General features: G+C 41.5%; 2 protein-coding genes across 2 annotated transcripts; both read left to right on the top strand.

Moving 5' to 3' along the window:
- The first annotated feature begins 7148 nt into the window (after nt 1-7148).
- On the top strand, nt 7149-15750 carry LOC146391893 (mitogen-activated protein kinase kinase kinase kinase 5-like). The gene is made up of 7 exons (XM_084922902.1): nt 7149-7305; nt 11673-11850; nt 11932-12003; nt 12079-12165; nt 12248-12318; nt 12422-12477; nt 15663-15750. Exons 1-7 carry the CDS (start codon nt 7294-7296, stop codon nt 15748-15750), a joined length of 564 nt encoding a protein of 187 aa, XP_084779028.1. The 5' UTR covers nt 7149-7293.
- LOC146391894 (uncharacterized) lies at nt 7789-10291 on the top strand. Its single transcript, XM_084916863.1, has 3 exons — nt 7789-8630; nt 8882-9164; nt 9400-10291. The coding sequence occupies exons 1-3, from the start codon at nt 8140-8142 to the stop codon at nt 10111-10113; spliced, it is 1488 nt and encodes a 495-aa protein (XP_084772989.1). The 5' UTR covers nt 7789-8139; the 3' UTR covers nt 10114-10291.
- Nucleotides 15751-17422: the final 1672 nt, after the last annotated feature.

The following is a 17422-nucleotide window of genomic DNA, read 5'->3' on the forward strand; positions in this document are numbered from 1 at the left end:
GGTTTAAAGTAACGTAATGTGTGTGTATGTGTCTGGAAGTAAGTTGATTTTACAGCACAATACGCTGCTGAACTACTTCCATTTTTGTTTTCTTTGCTGAGGCTCACGTACTGGTGACAAAGGAGAACGGTTGAGTTTCATCTTATAAAACTGATACCGCTTCACCGTTAGGGTGGAGTTGAAGGCCGTATCAGTAAACCACTCTGAAGTCAAGTGTGCCAGCGACGGCCCAGCAAAATCTTTGAAAATGGGGGATAAACAAGCAAAATTAACACCTGATGAGAAATGTTTAGAAAAACAGCAAGCCGGAGCAGGACTAATCCAAAAGAAAGGGAGAGGAATGCATAATGGAAGAGCAAGAGGTAGAGGCAGAGCTACACACACACCAAACAGTGGCTTTAGTACTACATGCTGGAGGTGTGGAAAAGAGGGACATTTTGTACGTGACTGTAAGAAACAAAGAAGACAGTAACTCAGAATAGGATAGCAGCTCAGGTGAAGAGAGCAGTTCAGACTAGGAAGAACGTAATAATCCCTCACCCAGTGAAAATTAGAGATCACAGTAGTTTAAAGTAGTTCAAAAAGGGTTGGAAACAGACCCGACTGAATAGATATAAATACAAGAGGAATAAAGTAAAATAAACAAAAGGCTAAATTACAACTTAACTTTAATGTATTCAAACTAATAATAGCAAGGATAACAACCTATAAACTGGTATTAATAATGAAACATAGTTGGGATGAAGATCATGCCCAGAATAGAATGAATGAAAGCAGATAATTCACACAAACACATATTAAATGAAATAGAGGGATGCATAAAGTATATTAAGGTTGTGTCATTGTTCAGCCAAGGAAAGTGTGTGAAAAGGAAAATGTCTCCAGCTTGAGAAAGAGTGAAACTGCAGATCACCCACAGCCCTTGGTGGATACAAAGTAAAATATAAATAACATATTGTAATATACCATTGCTGTTATATAAAAAATAATAGCATTAATGATGAAATAATATTAATATGAAGAGGCACCTCAGTCAGTTATGATGTGAGGTGGATAATTGTTGAAAGTAATCTGCATTAAGCTTAGGGTTGCTCAAAATTAGTACATATGAGATGGAGTGAAATAGGTAAATCTTTTAACTAATTACGTGTATAGAGGCACTTGACCTGTTTGAAAAACTGTCATCCTAATATGAGCCATTGTTGAGATATAGAGCACACCTGTGAAAACAACTAATATGCTGAACCCTGTATGAAACAGCTGTCTGAGAACTCTTCAAAGAGAGGGAAACAGAACTATGATAACTATGATAACTGGAGTGTGCAGCATTTCCGTGAGCAGTTTTCCTGCATCTTGACTCATGTGTGTAGAGTGTTCATAGCATCAGCATCATGTTTCTGTTTATTTGTTTTGGTGGGTTGAAAAATAGTTAAATAAACTTGTGATCATATTTATGGATCACCATGGCACATGCCACTGGCCAAATGATTTATTTGTGCAGATGAAAAAGTGAGTGTGAATGTGTCTGACGTCACAGTGTTTTTGTGCGCTGTGTAAAAGTAATTGTCTCTGATTGTGAGAGCGGTGATTCTGCAGGTCACCAGCTATTGTAAAGAAAGAAAAAAAAAGAGTGAAAAAGAGACAAAATTCACATTGTAGATGAAAAATAATCATAGGAAAAAGGTTTTGTGTTGATCAGCCAAGAACAACTACAATCTCATTTTCTGCTTTAAAGAAAGGACTGTTCACAAAAACAGAGAGAGAGAGATGTGTGTTGATTAAGCAGTGATAATAATAATGAAAATGTCTTAGTTTGTCACTTTCAGGTGAAAAGCAGACCTGAATCAATTTTCCACATGCAGCGGTCGGAAGAAAGTTATAGTTTAACATCATTGGAAACGTTCAGGCCAAGTTTCTGGCTGACTTATTTACAGCTCCATGTGTCCCTCAAACTCACAAGCGAGCTCTCACTCCTCCCTGAAGACAAGGAATGCAGCTCCAAAGAGCAATAACATGGCAGATAAAGAGACAGCAGCAAAGTCCTGAGCAAAGAGTCCCAGCAAGCAGCTGCAGTGTGGACAAAAAGCATCAGAGAAGAAGAGCAAACCCATCATCCTGCCTGATTGGATGAATGGCACTGTGTTTCCAACAAGCTGCAAATTCACTGTGCAGGTGACAAGAACGTTTGAGGAGAACTGAGGAGACTGTTGGAGTTTGACATTTGCCACCTTTGGAGAAAATGGCAAGAAGAGACAGTGGAACACAGGACAAAGCTGAAGGAGAACTGCCGGCTGTTGGACTGTTGAAGTGGGAGAGGACAACAGAGTGAGAGGAGTGGTGAGAACACATAGGAATTTTGTTATTTAATGTGGGAAATCAAAATTTGGGTTAGCAAACCTGGGAAAAACAAAACTGACTGTTTAAGTGGGAAAATTGTGAAGGAGTCTGAAACACTGCAAAAAGAAACATACAAAATCACACACACAAGCAGAACATGCATTAACCCTACTAACACAAACACAAGAGAGCTCATGAAGATTAGACAACATCTTAAGCATGTGAGTCTGTTTATCATCTTGTCCAAGTCACTTAGTGTGATGAGAAGTGATGCAAAGATCAGTGGACTCATAGCACATCAGTTACAAAATTAATAAATAATAGCAGAGAAGTGTGTAGGAAAGGCAGCTTTAAGAACATGCTCTGCTGGATATGCAGCTCCACAGACATGCATTAAACCTGCCTAATAATACAAACACCCATGCAATGAAGATCAGCTTGTTATCTCTCATCAGTGTTAAAATAGTGTCAATTTAGCAGACACTTGTTATCAAATTGACTCTCTAGGTTGCAGGACAACAGTTTTAACTTTTGTGGGAAAAAAGATTCTGGTTTGACCAACCAGTGATCAGACAATAAATTTAGTCGTTGATATAGTAAATTGGGAGATGCTTTCTGCTTGACTGATGCAGCACAAGTGATTTACTGTATGAGGGAAATTCTCTTTTGTGATAAGATTTTGAACATGCATTTCTGTTGTCCTGTCATCTTAGTGGGTTAATAGCTGATATGCAAATTAGTTGATCGTTCTTAGATTAATGAAAGGTGACTGAATTCTAGCACAAGTGAGTGTTGGAGTTTGTTAGAGTGGAGACTCTAAAACACTGAGTTTCCTGTTTTGATGTGCGAGTGAATCCTGCACCCAGATACACGACTCTGAATACATAAGAACAAACTTCTTTTGTGAAGTGCATGACAACATGTCACATGTTTTATGATGACGGGAAAAAAGGAAAATTGAATAAAATAGATCTGTGGCCTAAATGAGTGAAGAGCACAGACCTGGGGATTAAACTCATAGCTAATAAGACATATTAGGATTATGTTGTGTGTTGTGCAGCTGATGGTTGGTTTGGAGTGAATCTAGCTGATGATTTTTTCTTTTGTTGTGAAGTTGAGCCTGACAATTAGTATGATGGTATGATAAACCATGCTAATGGTATGATTTACCCTCCTGAGATGAGGAGCTTGTGTCATGACTTAACGAGGCCTTTTTATTTTGATACTTTCACAGTGCACTGAAAGTTTTGTTTGATAATCTCTGTTATTTTTCATTTTATTTTTATTTTTGAACAGGCACTGATTTCTGTTTGTGAATTTCTTTTCTTTAAGCAGATCTGCACGTCGGGAATTAAAAGTGTTACACGTCGTCGAGAAAATTGTTGCAAGTGAGTTTCTCCACATTAAAATGGGCTCTGGAGAAAGCCACTTATTTGGGACAATTAGAAAATGAGAGTCCCTCCCTAAAAAGGATTCAGCGAGGTAATCCGATCTAAAGTTCTTCTTTTGCTTTTTGAAATGACGTCATTTTGCTGAGGGTGAAAACTAAATGCGACGATGGGTTCCACTATCAGCAAAGAAAGAAAGAATGGATGAATGAATGGAAATAAAAACAAACTGACTGACTGGTAAAAGCTGACAAGACTTGACCACGACTCAAGGTTAACCCCCACCTGACAAAGGTGCGGATGAATTTATGTGTTTCCTGTTACAGGAGCAGAAAGATGACAGCAACATTCGAGGTTGCGTGATCATTTAACTTTTTAAATGCCATTTTCTGTGTCTGTGCATCTACCAGGGGGTGTTATTCACTACCTTGTGTGTACAGAGGTAACTGTGACAAAGTATGCATACGCCTGCGCAGCGCTAACATTTGCATTTTCTTTTCTACAGCACTACATTTCTTCATGTGTTTGATCATGTGATTTATAAGAGGCCTAGTTAATGTTTCTCTACTACAGGATTTCTGGGTTTATGTGTGAAGAAAACTGTGTTTACAGGTTATGAGTTGGTGATGCTGTTACACTGTGTTCTTGGGAAAATGTGAAGGTTACTTTGACGATGTGAATAACATTCTTTCCACAGCTATGGATGGCTAACTTTATGGTCTTTTTATGGCACCTCTGGAACCTGTCGACCTGCGCCTGACCACCGATGGTCAATGTGTATTGCTAATGTTTGTTTTTCTAAGAGTACATGTAGAGGATTCAGCAGAAGCGGACAAGTGACATGAGAAAAACAAATAAGAGATGCAGTGTTTATGGAATAGTTTAATATGGATCTCCTATGCTGGCCACTTTTGAGCTCATAGTGATTGATGAGTGGAGTGACTTTGCTTAAGAGAAGTCACCGATTACATCAATGTTGACTGAGTACAAGGGATGATCCATGTCTGAGGCAAATTATGGAAATAATTGTAGTTTACTGATTTGAGAAAACCTGCACATGACACTTGTCTTGCTAGTGCTGAATACTTATTACTCTTATGATATAATTGTTTATAAGCATGAAATTCGATTTCACTTCCAGATCTTGTTTTCCAGGCCATGATGGGTCCAACCGAAAAAGTCCAACTTTTTTGTGATCAATTAACCAGTATCTGTTTCAACAGTCTCTGGCCTCATCTCTAAAGTTCCTAACTCATTTTACAAGTGTCCAAAAAAGCGCAGATACCGTTCAACACAGTAAGGAGCCTCTAACTCCTAGCTTATTCCAGGATGCCCCGTACCCCACAGTCAAGCCAAACTGAACTAACCCTGTTCACCGACAGGTCAAGGTCGCGCGTCCGCGGCCAGGAGGGAGCGTAACCTCCGGGCTATGCACTTCTTCTTCGAACGCCGTTCTATAATAATTTATAACCCTTTGAAACAGCAGTCAACACCCCAAAACAAGAGTATGACTGAGGCAGGTGCAACCCTATGATCAACGGAGCCTCTAACTCACAAAATGACCAATTCCCTATCAAACTACTTGGGCTTCTGACCCAATTTCACTGTTTTCCTTTTCTTTGGGCCTCTAACCCAGTACTGTAACTTACAAACTTCCATTATCATTACTTCAACTTTCAATTCTCATGAGATTTTTTTCATCAAAATCAAAACAGGCACTCACCGGCAACTTTTAGAGAATAGACATTTAATTTTATCGTCCAATTCAGCACACTTCGGATAAAATCAACAGGCCTGTGCCTACCTCTTTTATAAAGGCACATGTCCACTCAGTTCGATTGCCGGATAATGTCTGCCCATCTGACCACCTCGGACCGTCCAAGCCTCCAACTTCCACCCCAATACCACAGGACGAGCCCCCAAACTGTTACGGATTCAAATATTGGGGATGGATACAAGAGGAAAAACCAAAAATAACAACACTGGTCCGGCCGGGTTGAGTCAAACGATGATTTTAATGATCACACGCGTGGGAGATGGACACCGTACGCAGACAGCATCAGATCTCAAAATGGTGGAGCATTGATCAAACTCTTATAGCCTCTAGTGGCCCCACCTAATCATAAAAGCCTAAACATTCACATTCTTTCTCTCACACAGTGCCTAAGCTACAACCTTGGCTCCCTGTTTATCTGCTCCTGCTGAGATGGGGCAGAAAACTCCAGTATGTTCTGTTCTCTTCTAATCAGACAAATAAGGCGATGACTTTCTGCAAACAGTATTTCTTATAACTCAGCAGCATAATGCATCATAAAACAATATCATTCATTCACAATAAATCAGCAGTCTAATGTAATGCAACTCAGCTTAACAAATGCAATAGTTATCACCTTCTTCTAATTCAGGAGAATAATGCAAACTAAAACTACATAATAATTCACAATCTTCAATTAGGGGTCTAACATGGCATAAAATAATATTATAATCCCACACTGGCAAACTTCTCCCGATGTTTCCACTGAAGGGGTTGGAAGTTAAAAAGCGCTGAAGGTTAGGTTTGGAGTAAATCATGGATGTGTGCACGTGTTTGTGTGCAGCTTGTAGTGCAAACGTGCGTGCAGAATTCATGCAGACATGTGTAACTGGTCGTTTTGAGGTAGAAAAGAGTGATGCGCGGTCAAGCTGGTAGTTGAAAGTGTCAGTCAGAGTAGAAGAGCATTGTGTAAAAATGCAAGTAATAACAGAAAAGTGCAAGTCATTAATCGCATCACCCTGAAAAACCTGAGTAAGGAGTGCAGCTCCTGATGAAAGGAGGAGCACTGAAAACCAGGAAATGGTGTTTCTGGAACAGTCTGATGACTGAAGCTGGATGTTTGAAGTCTCAGTGAACTGCTTGTCTTTTCCCCACAGCTCCTCCCTCAGCGATGTATATGGCTATATGTTATGAACAATGTGCTGATGTCCGTATCAGGTAACAAACAGCGTGACACAAACGGAGAACATTGTGTCCACTCGATAATATGCTGCTCTAAAAAGGCTCCATCCTGCAGGGAAGTCGGCCCAGCTTTACTCGCACAGCCTGCCAGCTCTGTTTGAACAGAAAGGACATCTGCACAAGAAACACAGCAGACTGTCGCTCAGCACCAACCGCCTCACTGAGCGGATCAGTCTCAGGTACGACACGCCATCACAGATGCAGGGAAACAGGAGCTGTAGGTGCAGCAGTATTAATTATGTGATGTATGATGCTACCACCTGATTTTGAGGAAGGAGGATACTGTAAACCCAATTTTGTCTGCTTGTTCTGACCTGGATATTCTCTGTTGGCCACAGAAAGTTTGCCATATCTGTAAAGATTCCTGACACTAAAGGTTGTAGGATGTGCAGTGTAGGTAAGCAATGCAGAGTTACTCTGGTCAGTCTGTTTGTTCACGGAGAACAACTGCAGACACTTAGTCCTGCTCTCTCTGTTTCAGCAAGAAACCCATACACAGATAGCACATTTCTGTGCGGGGCTGTCCCATCTGGCCTGGTTTTACTCTTGTGGTATGAGCCTCTTCAGAAGTTCATGCATCTAAAGGTTTGTACAGATATGTCGAACTTGCCACCTGAATAAATGTCTTCCTTTCTAACTCTAACCCGATTTCCACAATGCAAACCAGCCATTAGACCTGAATTACATAAAAGTAGACATACAGCATATCAAAATCTGAAGCATGTCATTGTTTTTTTTAATAACATATGCATACTTTTTATTCAAGCCCAACAAGATTTTAGAGACTAAATAAAAGAAACGTTGTATAAACGCCGTCCAAAAACACCAACAGCACCTTCTCTGGGTCCAAGCTCGTGTAACTGAATGGTTACCATGTGTTTTCTGTGCTACAGGAACAGTGTTATCAGCACACAGTTCAACGCCAGCATGCACCATTAGATCACATAGCAGACTAATTGACAGGTTTTTTGTGAATGTCTCGCACATTCCATGAAGATAATGTAAATATTGTGAGAACAGAGCTCTGTGTTACAGTTTTTCTCGATTGGTTTGGCTCATTTCTTGAAACCGAGATGACATTCCCAAAATAACATGGACAAATCTCCAAACCACCTTGCAATTGTTCACAACAGAATGTCATTTTTCATTGGTTTTATCAAATTGCAAATGCTTTAGTACATGTCTCAAGTGACTCTGTGCTTCTTTTCAAATGATTATGTACAAGTAGCTACAGTTAGCACAATGACCCACATTTAGCACATTTTCCAAATAAATAGATCTTGGCGATCTAAACTGATTAGTTGATTTTTCAGTGAAATGGTTACTCACTCCAAAACATATCAGCATGGTTTCATTGTGTAAGTCATCATATGCACAATTGTCTGTTCAACTGTCAAAATTAGTCAAAGATATAATACCATGAAAGAATATCTTGGAACATTTGATAAAGTTATGACAGTACTTGACAATCAATCAGGTGAAATTAGAACTAACGAAGGAGCAGTTTCCCACATCTCAGATGACCAATCAAACAGGTTGTTTAGATACCTGACAGGTGTTGTCTATGATTATGACTGCTGCCAAAAGTATATAGACAGAGCTTGGCCCGGGGCCAGTTTCATTTGCAGTGTGAACATGGAAGCACCTCGCCAAGTACAACAGCAACTTCCTGCTCGAGGAAGAGGAGGAAGAAGAAGAGGAAGAGGAGGAGTGAGAATGCGTGGAGGAATAGGGGGAAGAGGCCGAGGAGCACGGAGGCACCATGATGTCCCAGATGAAATCCGGGCCACCCTTATTGACCACGTTATAAACCATCGCCTCACAATGGCAGAGGCAGGTCGCCGAGTGCAGCCTAATGTGCCTCGGTCTACAGTCTCCTCCATCATCCAAACCTTTCGCAGGGAAAACAGGTACAGAACTATGCTATTGAACTATTCAGTGTTGGTGTGTGTGTAGGCCTAGAGTACTGTAATATCTTCATGTGATGTTATATGATACTATAAAAATGACAAAGAAAAAAAAATGGAGAAAATACTGTGAATAGTATTCCAGTCACTGTGCAGTGCATCACACTTTTAGTACCATAAAACAGCAGTACAATTACATTGGTAACTCATTTTGTAACAAATTTACAGTGTTGACCTTTGACTTGTATGTCTAGGATTGGACAACAGCCTCAAGTGGGTGGCAGAAGAAAACTTCTAAATGAACAACAAGAACGAGAAATATGCAACATGGTCATTGCAAATAATGCCATCACACTGAGACAGATTCGTAATGCAATCCTGCTAGACAATGTAATGTTCCAAAATATAAACTCTATCAGCATCTCCACAATAGACCGGGTATTGAAGAAACATCAGATGACCATGAAACAGATTTACAGGGTACCATTTGAGAGAAACTCTGACAGAGTGAAAGGGCTGCGGTACCAGTATGTGCATGTAAGTCAACTACTGGTTGTCTATCATTGTAACACTATTACAGTAAGACATGGTTACCACTGTTTTTTTGTTTTGCGTTATCCTTTTTACCTTCAGAATCCAGCTTTGTGTGACTAGAGCATTTTGCCTAGAAATTGTCTTCAGTTTTCCACTCCCTGTTTTTACAGTACTTTAGATCCTCCCTGCAGTATCTGTCTCTACTTGACTGATTAGATATATTTCTATTCTATTGTAGAGAATAATGGCATTAGAAGGCAACGAAACCCCTCACATCCTAGTGTTCGTTGATGAAGCTGGCTTCAACCTGGCCAAAGGTCGAAGGCGTGGCCGTAACATCATTGGCCACCGAGCCACTGTGGATGTCCCAGGCCAGCGAGGAGCAAATATAACAATGTGTGCCGCTATATCAGAAAGAGGTGTGGCCACACACATTCCCAGTTTAGGGCCCTACAATACACAAAAGCTCCTCAATTTTTTGGACCACCTTTATACTGATCTGATCCCAGAAAATGAGAGAGGTGAAGAAGGACCTCAGCTACCACATTATGTCATTGTGTGGGATAATGTGAACTTCCACCGCGGCCCACGCATCAGAACCTGGTTCACCACCCATCCCCGGATGCTAATGGAGTTTCTTCCACCTTACTCTCCTTTCCTAAATCCAATTGAGGAGTTTTTTTCAGCTTGGAGGTGGAGGATGTATGAGCATCAGGCTCAAGACCAGAGGGCCCTGCTGCATGCAATGGATGCTGCATGTGAGGACATCACAGGGGATCAATGTAGGGGATGGTTGAGACATTCACGCCGTTTCTTCCCTCGCTGCATCGCAAGAGAAAATATCCGTTGTGATGTGGATGAGAATTTATGGCCTGACAGAGAGCAGCGCGTCGATGGCCAGGGGGATGAGGATGGTGGCCAGGAAAGAGAGGGTGACAATGGCGACCACTGAAAATATTACTGTACTATAGTTCTGAAACTTTATTTACAGTATGGTAGGCTAGAGTTTTTTTTGTGTTTTGTTTGTGTTTATAACTGTTCACATTTACAGAATCCTGTATATGTTTTCTTTTCACAGTATGTTCTCTAATGTTAACATTTCTTTGTACGAATAAAAATGTTTACAGTTTCCTTGAGTATGAGTGGTTTATTGGAGGCTGATTTTACTGTAAAATCTTTTAGTTTTATTCATAGTGGTATTCTGTTGCTAGACCTGTGCCTCAGTGACAAAACGTCTAAGCATTTTGACTTGCAGTGCTTAAACAATGCCGAAGGTATAATGCATTTTGGGGGCATTGACTATTTATATGAGAAGGATATTTAGTTTTGACACATGGATAAACTCTTTTGGGAGAGATATGAGCTTTTGCAGGGGATCCATGGTGTTGTGCTAAACCATCCAGGTTATTTTGACAAAAGCACTAAATGAATGCACATGTGCCAAAGCAATTGAGAAGGATCTGTGCTATTTTGACTGTACTGACCTTTTATAATGGAAAGGAATCTGCTTTTGAAGCATGGACGAAGAGTTTGGGGAAAGATATTTGATTTTGCTAGTGAGCTATAATGTTGGGCAGGACTGTAAGACTGTTTGGCCAAATGACCTTATGGTTTTGAGAATGTCATCTCGGTTTCAAGAAATGAGCCAAACCAATCGAGAAAAACTGTAAGCCTGTCTGCAGTCCTAACACAGTGCTGCTTGGAGAAACACGCCTGTGTCACAACATTATGGAAAAGTGGCATCAGTCCAAAGACGTGCAGTTAGGGGACAGGTTCATTGGAAACGCAAAATTGCCCATAGGTGTGAATGTGTGCGAATGGTTGTCTGTGTCTATGTGTTAGCCCTGCCACAGACTGGGACCTGTCCAGGGTGCACCCCGCCTCTCGGCCTAAGACAGCTGGGACAGGCTCCAGCCCCCCGCCACCCTGAAAAAGGATAAGCGGAAGCAGACGGAGGGATGGATGCTTGGATGGATGGATGCATAGACGGATGGATGGACAGATGGACGGACGGATGGATGGACGGATGCTCGGACAGATGGATGGATGGATGGAAGGATGGATGGAAGGATGGATGGACGGGTGGATGGATGGATGGATGGATGGATGGACGGACGGGTGGATGGATGGATGGATGGATGGACGGATGGTGGATGGATGGATGGATGGATGGATGGACGGACGGGTGGATGGATGGATGGACGGATGGGTGGATGGACGGACGGATGGACGGGTGGATGGATGGATGGATGGACGGACGGGTGGATGGACGGCTGGACGGATGGATGGATGGGCGGGTGGATGGATGGATGGATGGATGGATGGGTGGATGGATGGGTGGATGGCATCGGTTTATCTTTAGTCTCAAGAGATTTACTAATCATACAAGAATTCTGTTGTGCTGTTTTGGACGGTTGTATGAACAGGTTCAGCTCAGGTTTAACAAGCATCACTTAACCATCATGAGAATTTATTTAGTTTTTCTTGTTTTCCTTGATGACTGTTTCACAGCAACTCGCCATCAGGCTCCCAGATTCTCTTCCGATATTTGAACTGCTGGTGTTGGCAACAGATGAGTTTCCTCAGCTGTGTGTTGGAGTGAGAGACTGTAGTAATGATAAACCACCAACCGGCCAACAGCTCAGGTTTGATATTATAGAGCTGAACGGCGCTCCTGTTCCAGTGCCAGGTAGGACCGTTTCTGAATTTCTCTGCTGACTTCCTGAAGCTTCAACTTGTTTCAACAAGCTTCCTTCTTTCCGTGCGTCAGGAGATAGTGGAGCACTCAGAGCCGTGCAGGTAACCCAGCTGGACCGAGACACTGTTCTCATCACCTTGGAAAGTAAGTCCCCTCGCATATTGTGAATCCTTCAAATGTCTTTCATGCTCATTCTCAATCTGTGTACCGTTTGGACAGGAACTGTAAAGATCGTGAGCCTGCAAGGACTTCCATCCAGACAGCTGGCTGCAGAAATAGTCTTTGACTTCCCCATTGAAACACTAGGTAGAAATAATGATGTGACAAACAGAGTGAATGAGAGCTGATGTGTGTCCTGAAAGCTGAGTGACACCTCCTGTTCTGTCAGTCTGCTTGCAGGATAGTGTGCTGGCGTTCTGGAAGCATGGCCTCAAAGGGAGGAGTTTCCATTCAGATGAGGTGATGAACTAGTAAATCCATCCAGCGTTGGCTGAGCTCGTATCATGTGCTTATCATATTTGTTCTAAGTCATTACACATGTGAAGTTTCACTTTATGTGCAGGTAACACAAGAAATTACAGATGAGAGTCGTGTGTTCAGAGTTCTGGGAACAAACAGGTATGTTAACAGTATGCTGACAAGAGCTATCAATCACTGTGAGAAACTAGTAATCCTAGAACATCAGAAGTAATCAGGATATTATTTTTCTTGATACTATTGTTAATAGACCTGGAAGTGATTTTCAGAGTAGCATGTAGAAGTAGCATGAATACTACTAGCATTAATGGTAGCATTAAAGCAGGAGTCACACTAGAGTGTTTGTTCTGTTGGTTACTCAGATCCAAGGATTTAGGAAATGCAGCCTATGTGTTTGCATGCAGCCCTCCAAAAAAAACCAGCCATTAAAGTTACCAACTACATTTGTAGGAGTGTTTAGCTTATTTTAGAGTTTAGAAATGTGTTAACATAGAATGTAGAACTATTGTAGAGACACTGCCCTCAAAGTAATAAAGGCTTGACTGTGTCGTGAACTTAGGAGTAGATTGTAGGAGACCCCTCCCCAGCTGAACTGTGGAAGTAAAACAGAGGAGTTAATGCTGAGGGGAAATTACCCAGAGGATGTTTGGTTGGGGGTCTCAACATTTGTAACTGGATAACTGTGGTCTGGAAGGGAGATGGGTTTTATGACCTAGGGAGTCACCTACACCCACAGTGTTTTAATTGTTACGCACACACATCCACACGCACACTCACTCACGTGCACACACATACACACAGGTATGCGTACACAGTCACTCACGAGCACTCACATAGACACGTGGGAACACGCACATGTAGGCATTCATGTGCTCGTGCACATAGACACAGACAGAGTTTGCAGCACAGTGGGGGGGGGTTTATGATGGGGACGCCTCTATAAAGCTGGCTGTAACTAACAAAGGGGTGAAGATTTTGCAGAGGGACTCACCGGCCTCGTCTTCCCTTCTAGAAGTGCATGCTTAAATGAAGATGAATAAAGATGAATAAAGGTTTTGTGAAATAACTACTGAGTTCCGGTGCCGTCTCTGGAAGTTTCGACGAATAAAAGAACAGGGGTAAAACTGATTTCCCAACACCGTCTACCTGACACTTTGTACAGAAAACTACTTTCCTTAGTGCTAATTTTCTTTATGCTAGTACCAAATCACAACAATAGCCACTTCAAGACACTGTATATTGTAAGGTAAAGGCCCTGCAATTATGGTGCACAAAGGTGAAAAACTCCCTTTTAGCAGGTGAAAACCTGAACCAGGCTGGGGGAGGGGCGGGCATCTGCTGCGATCGGTTGGGGGGGTGAGAGGAGGAAGACGGGACAAAGACAATCTGGGGAAGAGAGCCAGAGAATATTCTCAACTAATGATTGAATGCAGAGAGGTGTATAAACAGATAGTGAGTGAAAAGGGTGACTGAAGAAGAAACACTTGGTGCATCACGGGAACCCGCCAGCAGCCTAGACTTAGGCTAACTAAGGGAGGATTCAGGGAAGAAAGGAAAGTTGTAATCCTAATGTTAAAAGTAGAGAGGGTGTCCGTCTCCCAAACCCAAACTGGAAGCTGGTTCCCCAGAAGTGGTGGCTGTAGCTCAGGTGGGGGAGCCGGTCACCTACTCCCCGTCTACATGCCAGATATCCTGCATGAAAGTTGCTCTCCGGTGCATCCGTCAGAGTATGAATGGGTGTGAACGGGTGAATGAGGCAAGCTTTGAGTGCTCAGAGTAGAAAAGCACTATATAAGAACCGGTCCATTTACCATTTACCAAGAGGGGCCTGGAAACCGAAGGGTCTGGCTCCCATTTTACTTTTAAATACTCGGAGCGAAGTGCTCTAATGGGGTGATATGGTACTATAAGGTCATTAAGATAAGACAGGGGCTGATTATTCAAAACCTTTTATGTGAGGATTTTGAATCTTTTATTCTGGAGCCAATAAATGTTCTGTTTCTAGTCCCTGTCAGGACTCTCGCTGCAGCATGTTGGATTAACTGAGAGCTTTTAGGACATCCTGATAATAACCTCAGCACTTCCTTTTGATCATTTTTGTGGGGGGAGGGGACATTAACACCAGATTTTCTCAAACAATTGACACACAACCTGTGAAAATGAATAATTTCAGTAACTACAAGTGTGTGTTTACATTTGGATCGTATAGATATCTGGCATTAAAGCTCAGTCTTCAGAAAATGTCCTTTTCTTTTTGATTTCTTTCAGAGCAGTCTGGAATTGATTTTTGACTAAATAATTAAAACTAATAATAATATATTACTATATTATATTACTAACAAATCCAGGACACCCCTGTTGATCCAGTAGCTCTTAATGAAGTTTGAAATAAGAATCGTGGTGAGTTCATTAGAAATATTTCACAATCTTTTTTAACTCAGTCATTACTGGAATCTTCTGAAGTGCAAAAACAGTGAGATTATATATGAGAAGGACGGACTCAAAGACTGTCGTGTATCACATATATATTACATAGATGTCCAAAATCAATGCATCATTAATGAAACTGAAACAAAAGTACTGAATTTCATGTGGAAGACCAAACCTCAGCATTCAGGAAAGTCTTATACAGGAGCAAAGATAATGGACGTTACCCGGAGTTTTCCACTGTGAAACCAGGAATAACAGCTTAAAAATGTTGTTGGATTTCTGTGATCTAAATCATTGTCAGCCTGGCAGGCAAATAGCGTGGACACCAAAGTTTGTGAACGTGATAACCTGAGAACAAAGACATGTAGGATTTTAAATCGGTACCATAGGTGTGTCTACTGGGAGGCTGAGGCTTAGCGCTGGTGGCTGCCAGTACTAAGTATTATTATACAACTGTGCCAACCCTTATTTAGTTGATCTTATCTTCTTTCCTTGTGTTTCAGTTAGTTTTTACTCAAACTGGGTGTAGAAGGAATCCTCGCAATGGTTTCTTTTTCTTCTGTGTTATGTTTTATGTATTTCTCAGCTCTTTGCTTCCTTTACTTTAAACTTGTTTGTATGCTGTTGTGTAAATGTTCACACTTATCATAAAGTTTAAAAAAGTAGTAGGCGTGGTGATGAGCAGGAACAGGAGTAAAACTCCAGTAAGTGTACCAGTACTGTACCAGTGTGTAGCATTAAAGTCAAACTACAGTGGCTGTAGTATCAGTAGAGTAGTGTTAGTACTAGAGGTGGGAGGAGTAGAAGCAGGTGGAGGCACTGGCTTTAGGTTAGTACTGCCTTTCTCTGGCTCTCCTTTACAACTCATCTCCTTCTCATTTGCTGACAATGTGCAGAGACATCATCCTTCAGAGCACACTGACTGATGACCCGTCAGCACTGAGCAGCCTGTACATCCTGACAGGACACGAAAGCAGCTACTGAGAGAGGACACGGGGCTTCTCTTTCGACGGTGTTACCAAAGAAAAGCACAGCCTGTCTGTAACTGTGGGGTGGAAACGATGCTCTGTTTCACTGAGGCTGTGCCAGGAAACGGTTCAATGCTGGGAATGACAAATGTTAGGAAGGTATCCTGCTGACTGTCCAGCCTTCACCTGTACACAAGACACCTGTCAAGGTCCTCGCTGGGGTTATAGTTGATAAAGCTTTCTAGCTTTTCTTGTCTATTCAGCTTACCTGCTTAAATCAGACCTTTCTGTTAAAGCTAATGCAGACTCCACTGATCCACCCGCTCAGTGTGGACGGGAGAATAACCTGAACATGGCCTCTGGGACATCATCGTACTGATGTTATGAAGCGCTCAGCCAGGTTTTCTTCTTGATCAGACTGAGGGGCAGACTGAGTGTGTTTTGGTGCCTCAACATTCAGTCATATTCTGTAAAGCCATTTTCTGTCTGCATGCTGCACATAAACTCTTTGGACCAGAGTGCTGTGACACCTACACCTTACACCTGCAGGAGCTGCTCGGCCATAGAAAGCTGTTCTGTGAAGTGCACGGCTTTTTTGCCAGTGTTGATTTTATGGGTTTAATGTAATAACTAATTTTTCACATCATCGTCTGAGTCGTAATCCCAACGAGGAAACCTGGAATGTAAAACTTGATGGACGCTCCAGCTGAAGAGTGAAGTGTCAGACTTTTAATGTATCTTTCAAGCATTAGCGTACTTACAATGGCAGAAACAGTGCCACGTCTAAAGCATAGGAGCCATCTTCATCTCATTCCTCCCATTTCATGCAAGTTTCTTTCTCATCCTCAGATGGACAGAATTTGGTTTGCTGACTTCATTCAGTCACACCATACTAGAGCATAAAAAGTGGAAATAAACTGGTCAGTAAGAAAGTGTGATGCTTGAAAGTATAGCGTAAGGACAGCAGCAGCACTGCATTTACAGCTGATATGATGACTTCAGCATCTTTAAAGAACTGTGAAGGAATTATCAGTGCTAACACAACCTTAAGCACGTGATGTGACCGTATACACTGCTTACACTCTCAGTATCCTTACTTAAAGAGAACATCTCAGAAAAAAGTACAGTTAGCAAGAAGCTTTGAGAACAAGGCGGTGTTATTGTATGCTAACCACCGTGGTGGTGTAGCTTGTCCTGATAAAAAGTGAATGTGGTCACATTATACTTGTTAACTAAAATGAAAAAATGAAATAATTCCACTACATGGGTAAAGATATTTATGATATTTATGGAAAGGATACTATAAAAGTAACACTGGCCTTTCCATGAGAGAAACTTGAAGTACAGTATGCATGTTGAGATTAATGTTTTTTTAATATGTTTTTGCTACTATGTGAAGATGTGATGTTATTAACAACACAGAATAGACAGAAATAAAGATTTTCATATCTCTTGGAGTTTTATGAAGAGTTTGTTGGGTTGTTCTTCTTTGAATGTGTGGATCGATGCTTCTACGATTTATATCTTAATCCTTCAATTTGTAAAAAACATTTTGAATTCCGTTTGAGAAGATAAATGAAGGTTCTTGCGTTCAAGTGGAGGCTCTAGCAGACTGAGAAAGTAACTGCATAACTGTGTTATTCCTGCACCCATAGCAGCAAGTAAGTGAAGGCAGTGATGAGCGCTGA

Source organism: Perissodus microlepis, chromosome 3 (genome assembly GCF_051167445.1).
Source record: "Perissodus microlepis isolate ML-2025 ecotype Zambia chromosome 3, ASM5116744v1, whole genome shotgun sequence".
In the NCBI taxonomy this organism is placed as follows: Eukaryota; Metazoa; Chordata; class Actinopteri; order Cichliformes; family Cichlidae; genus Perissodus; species Perissodus microlepis.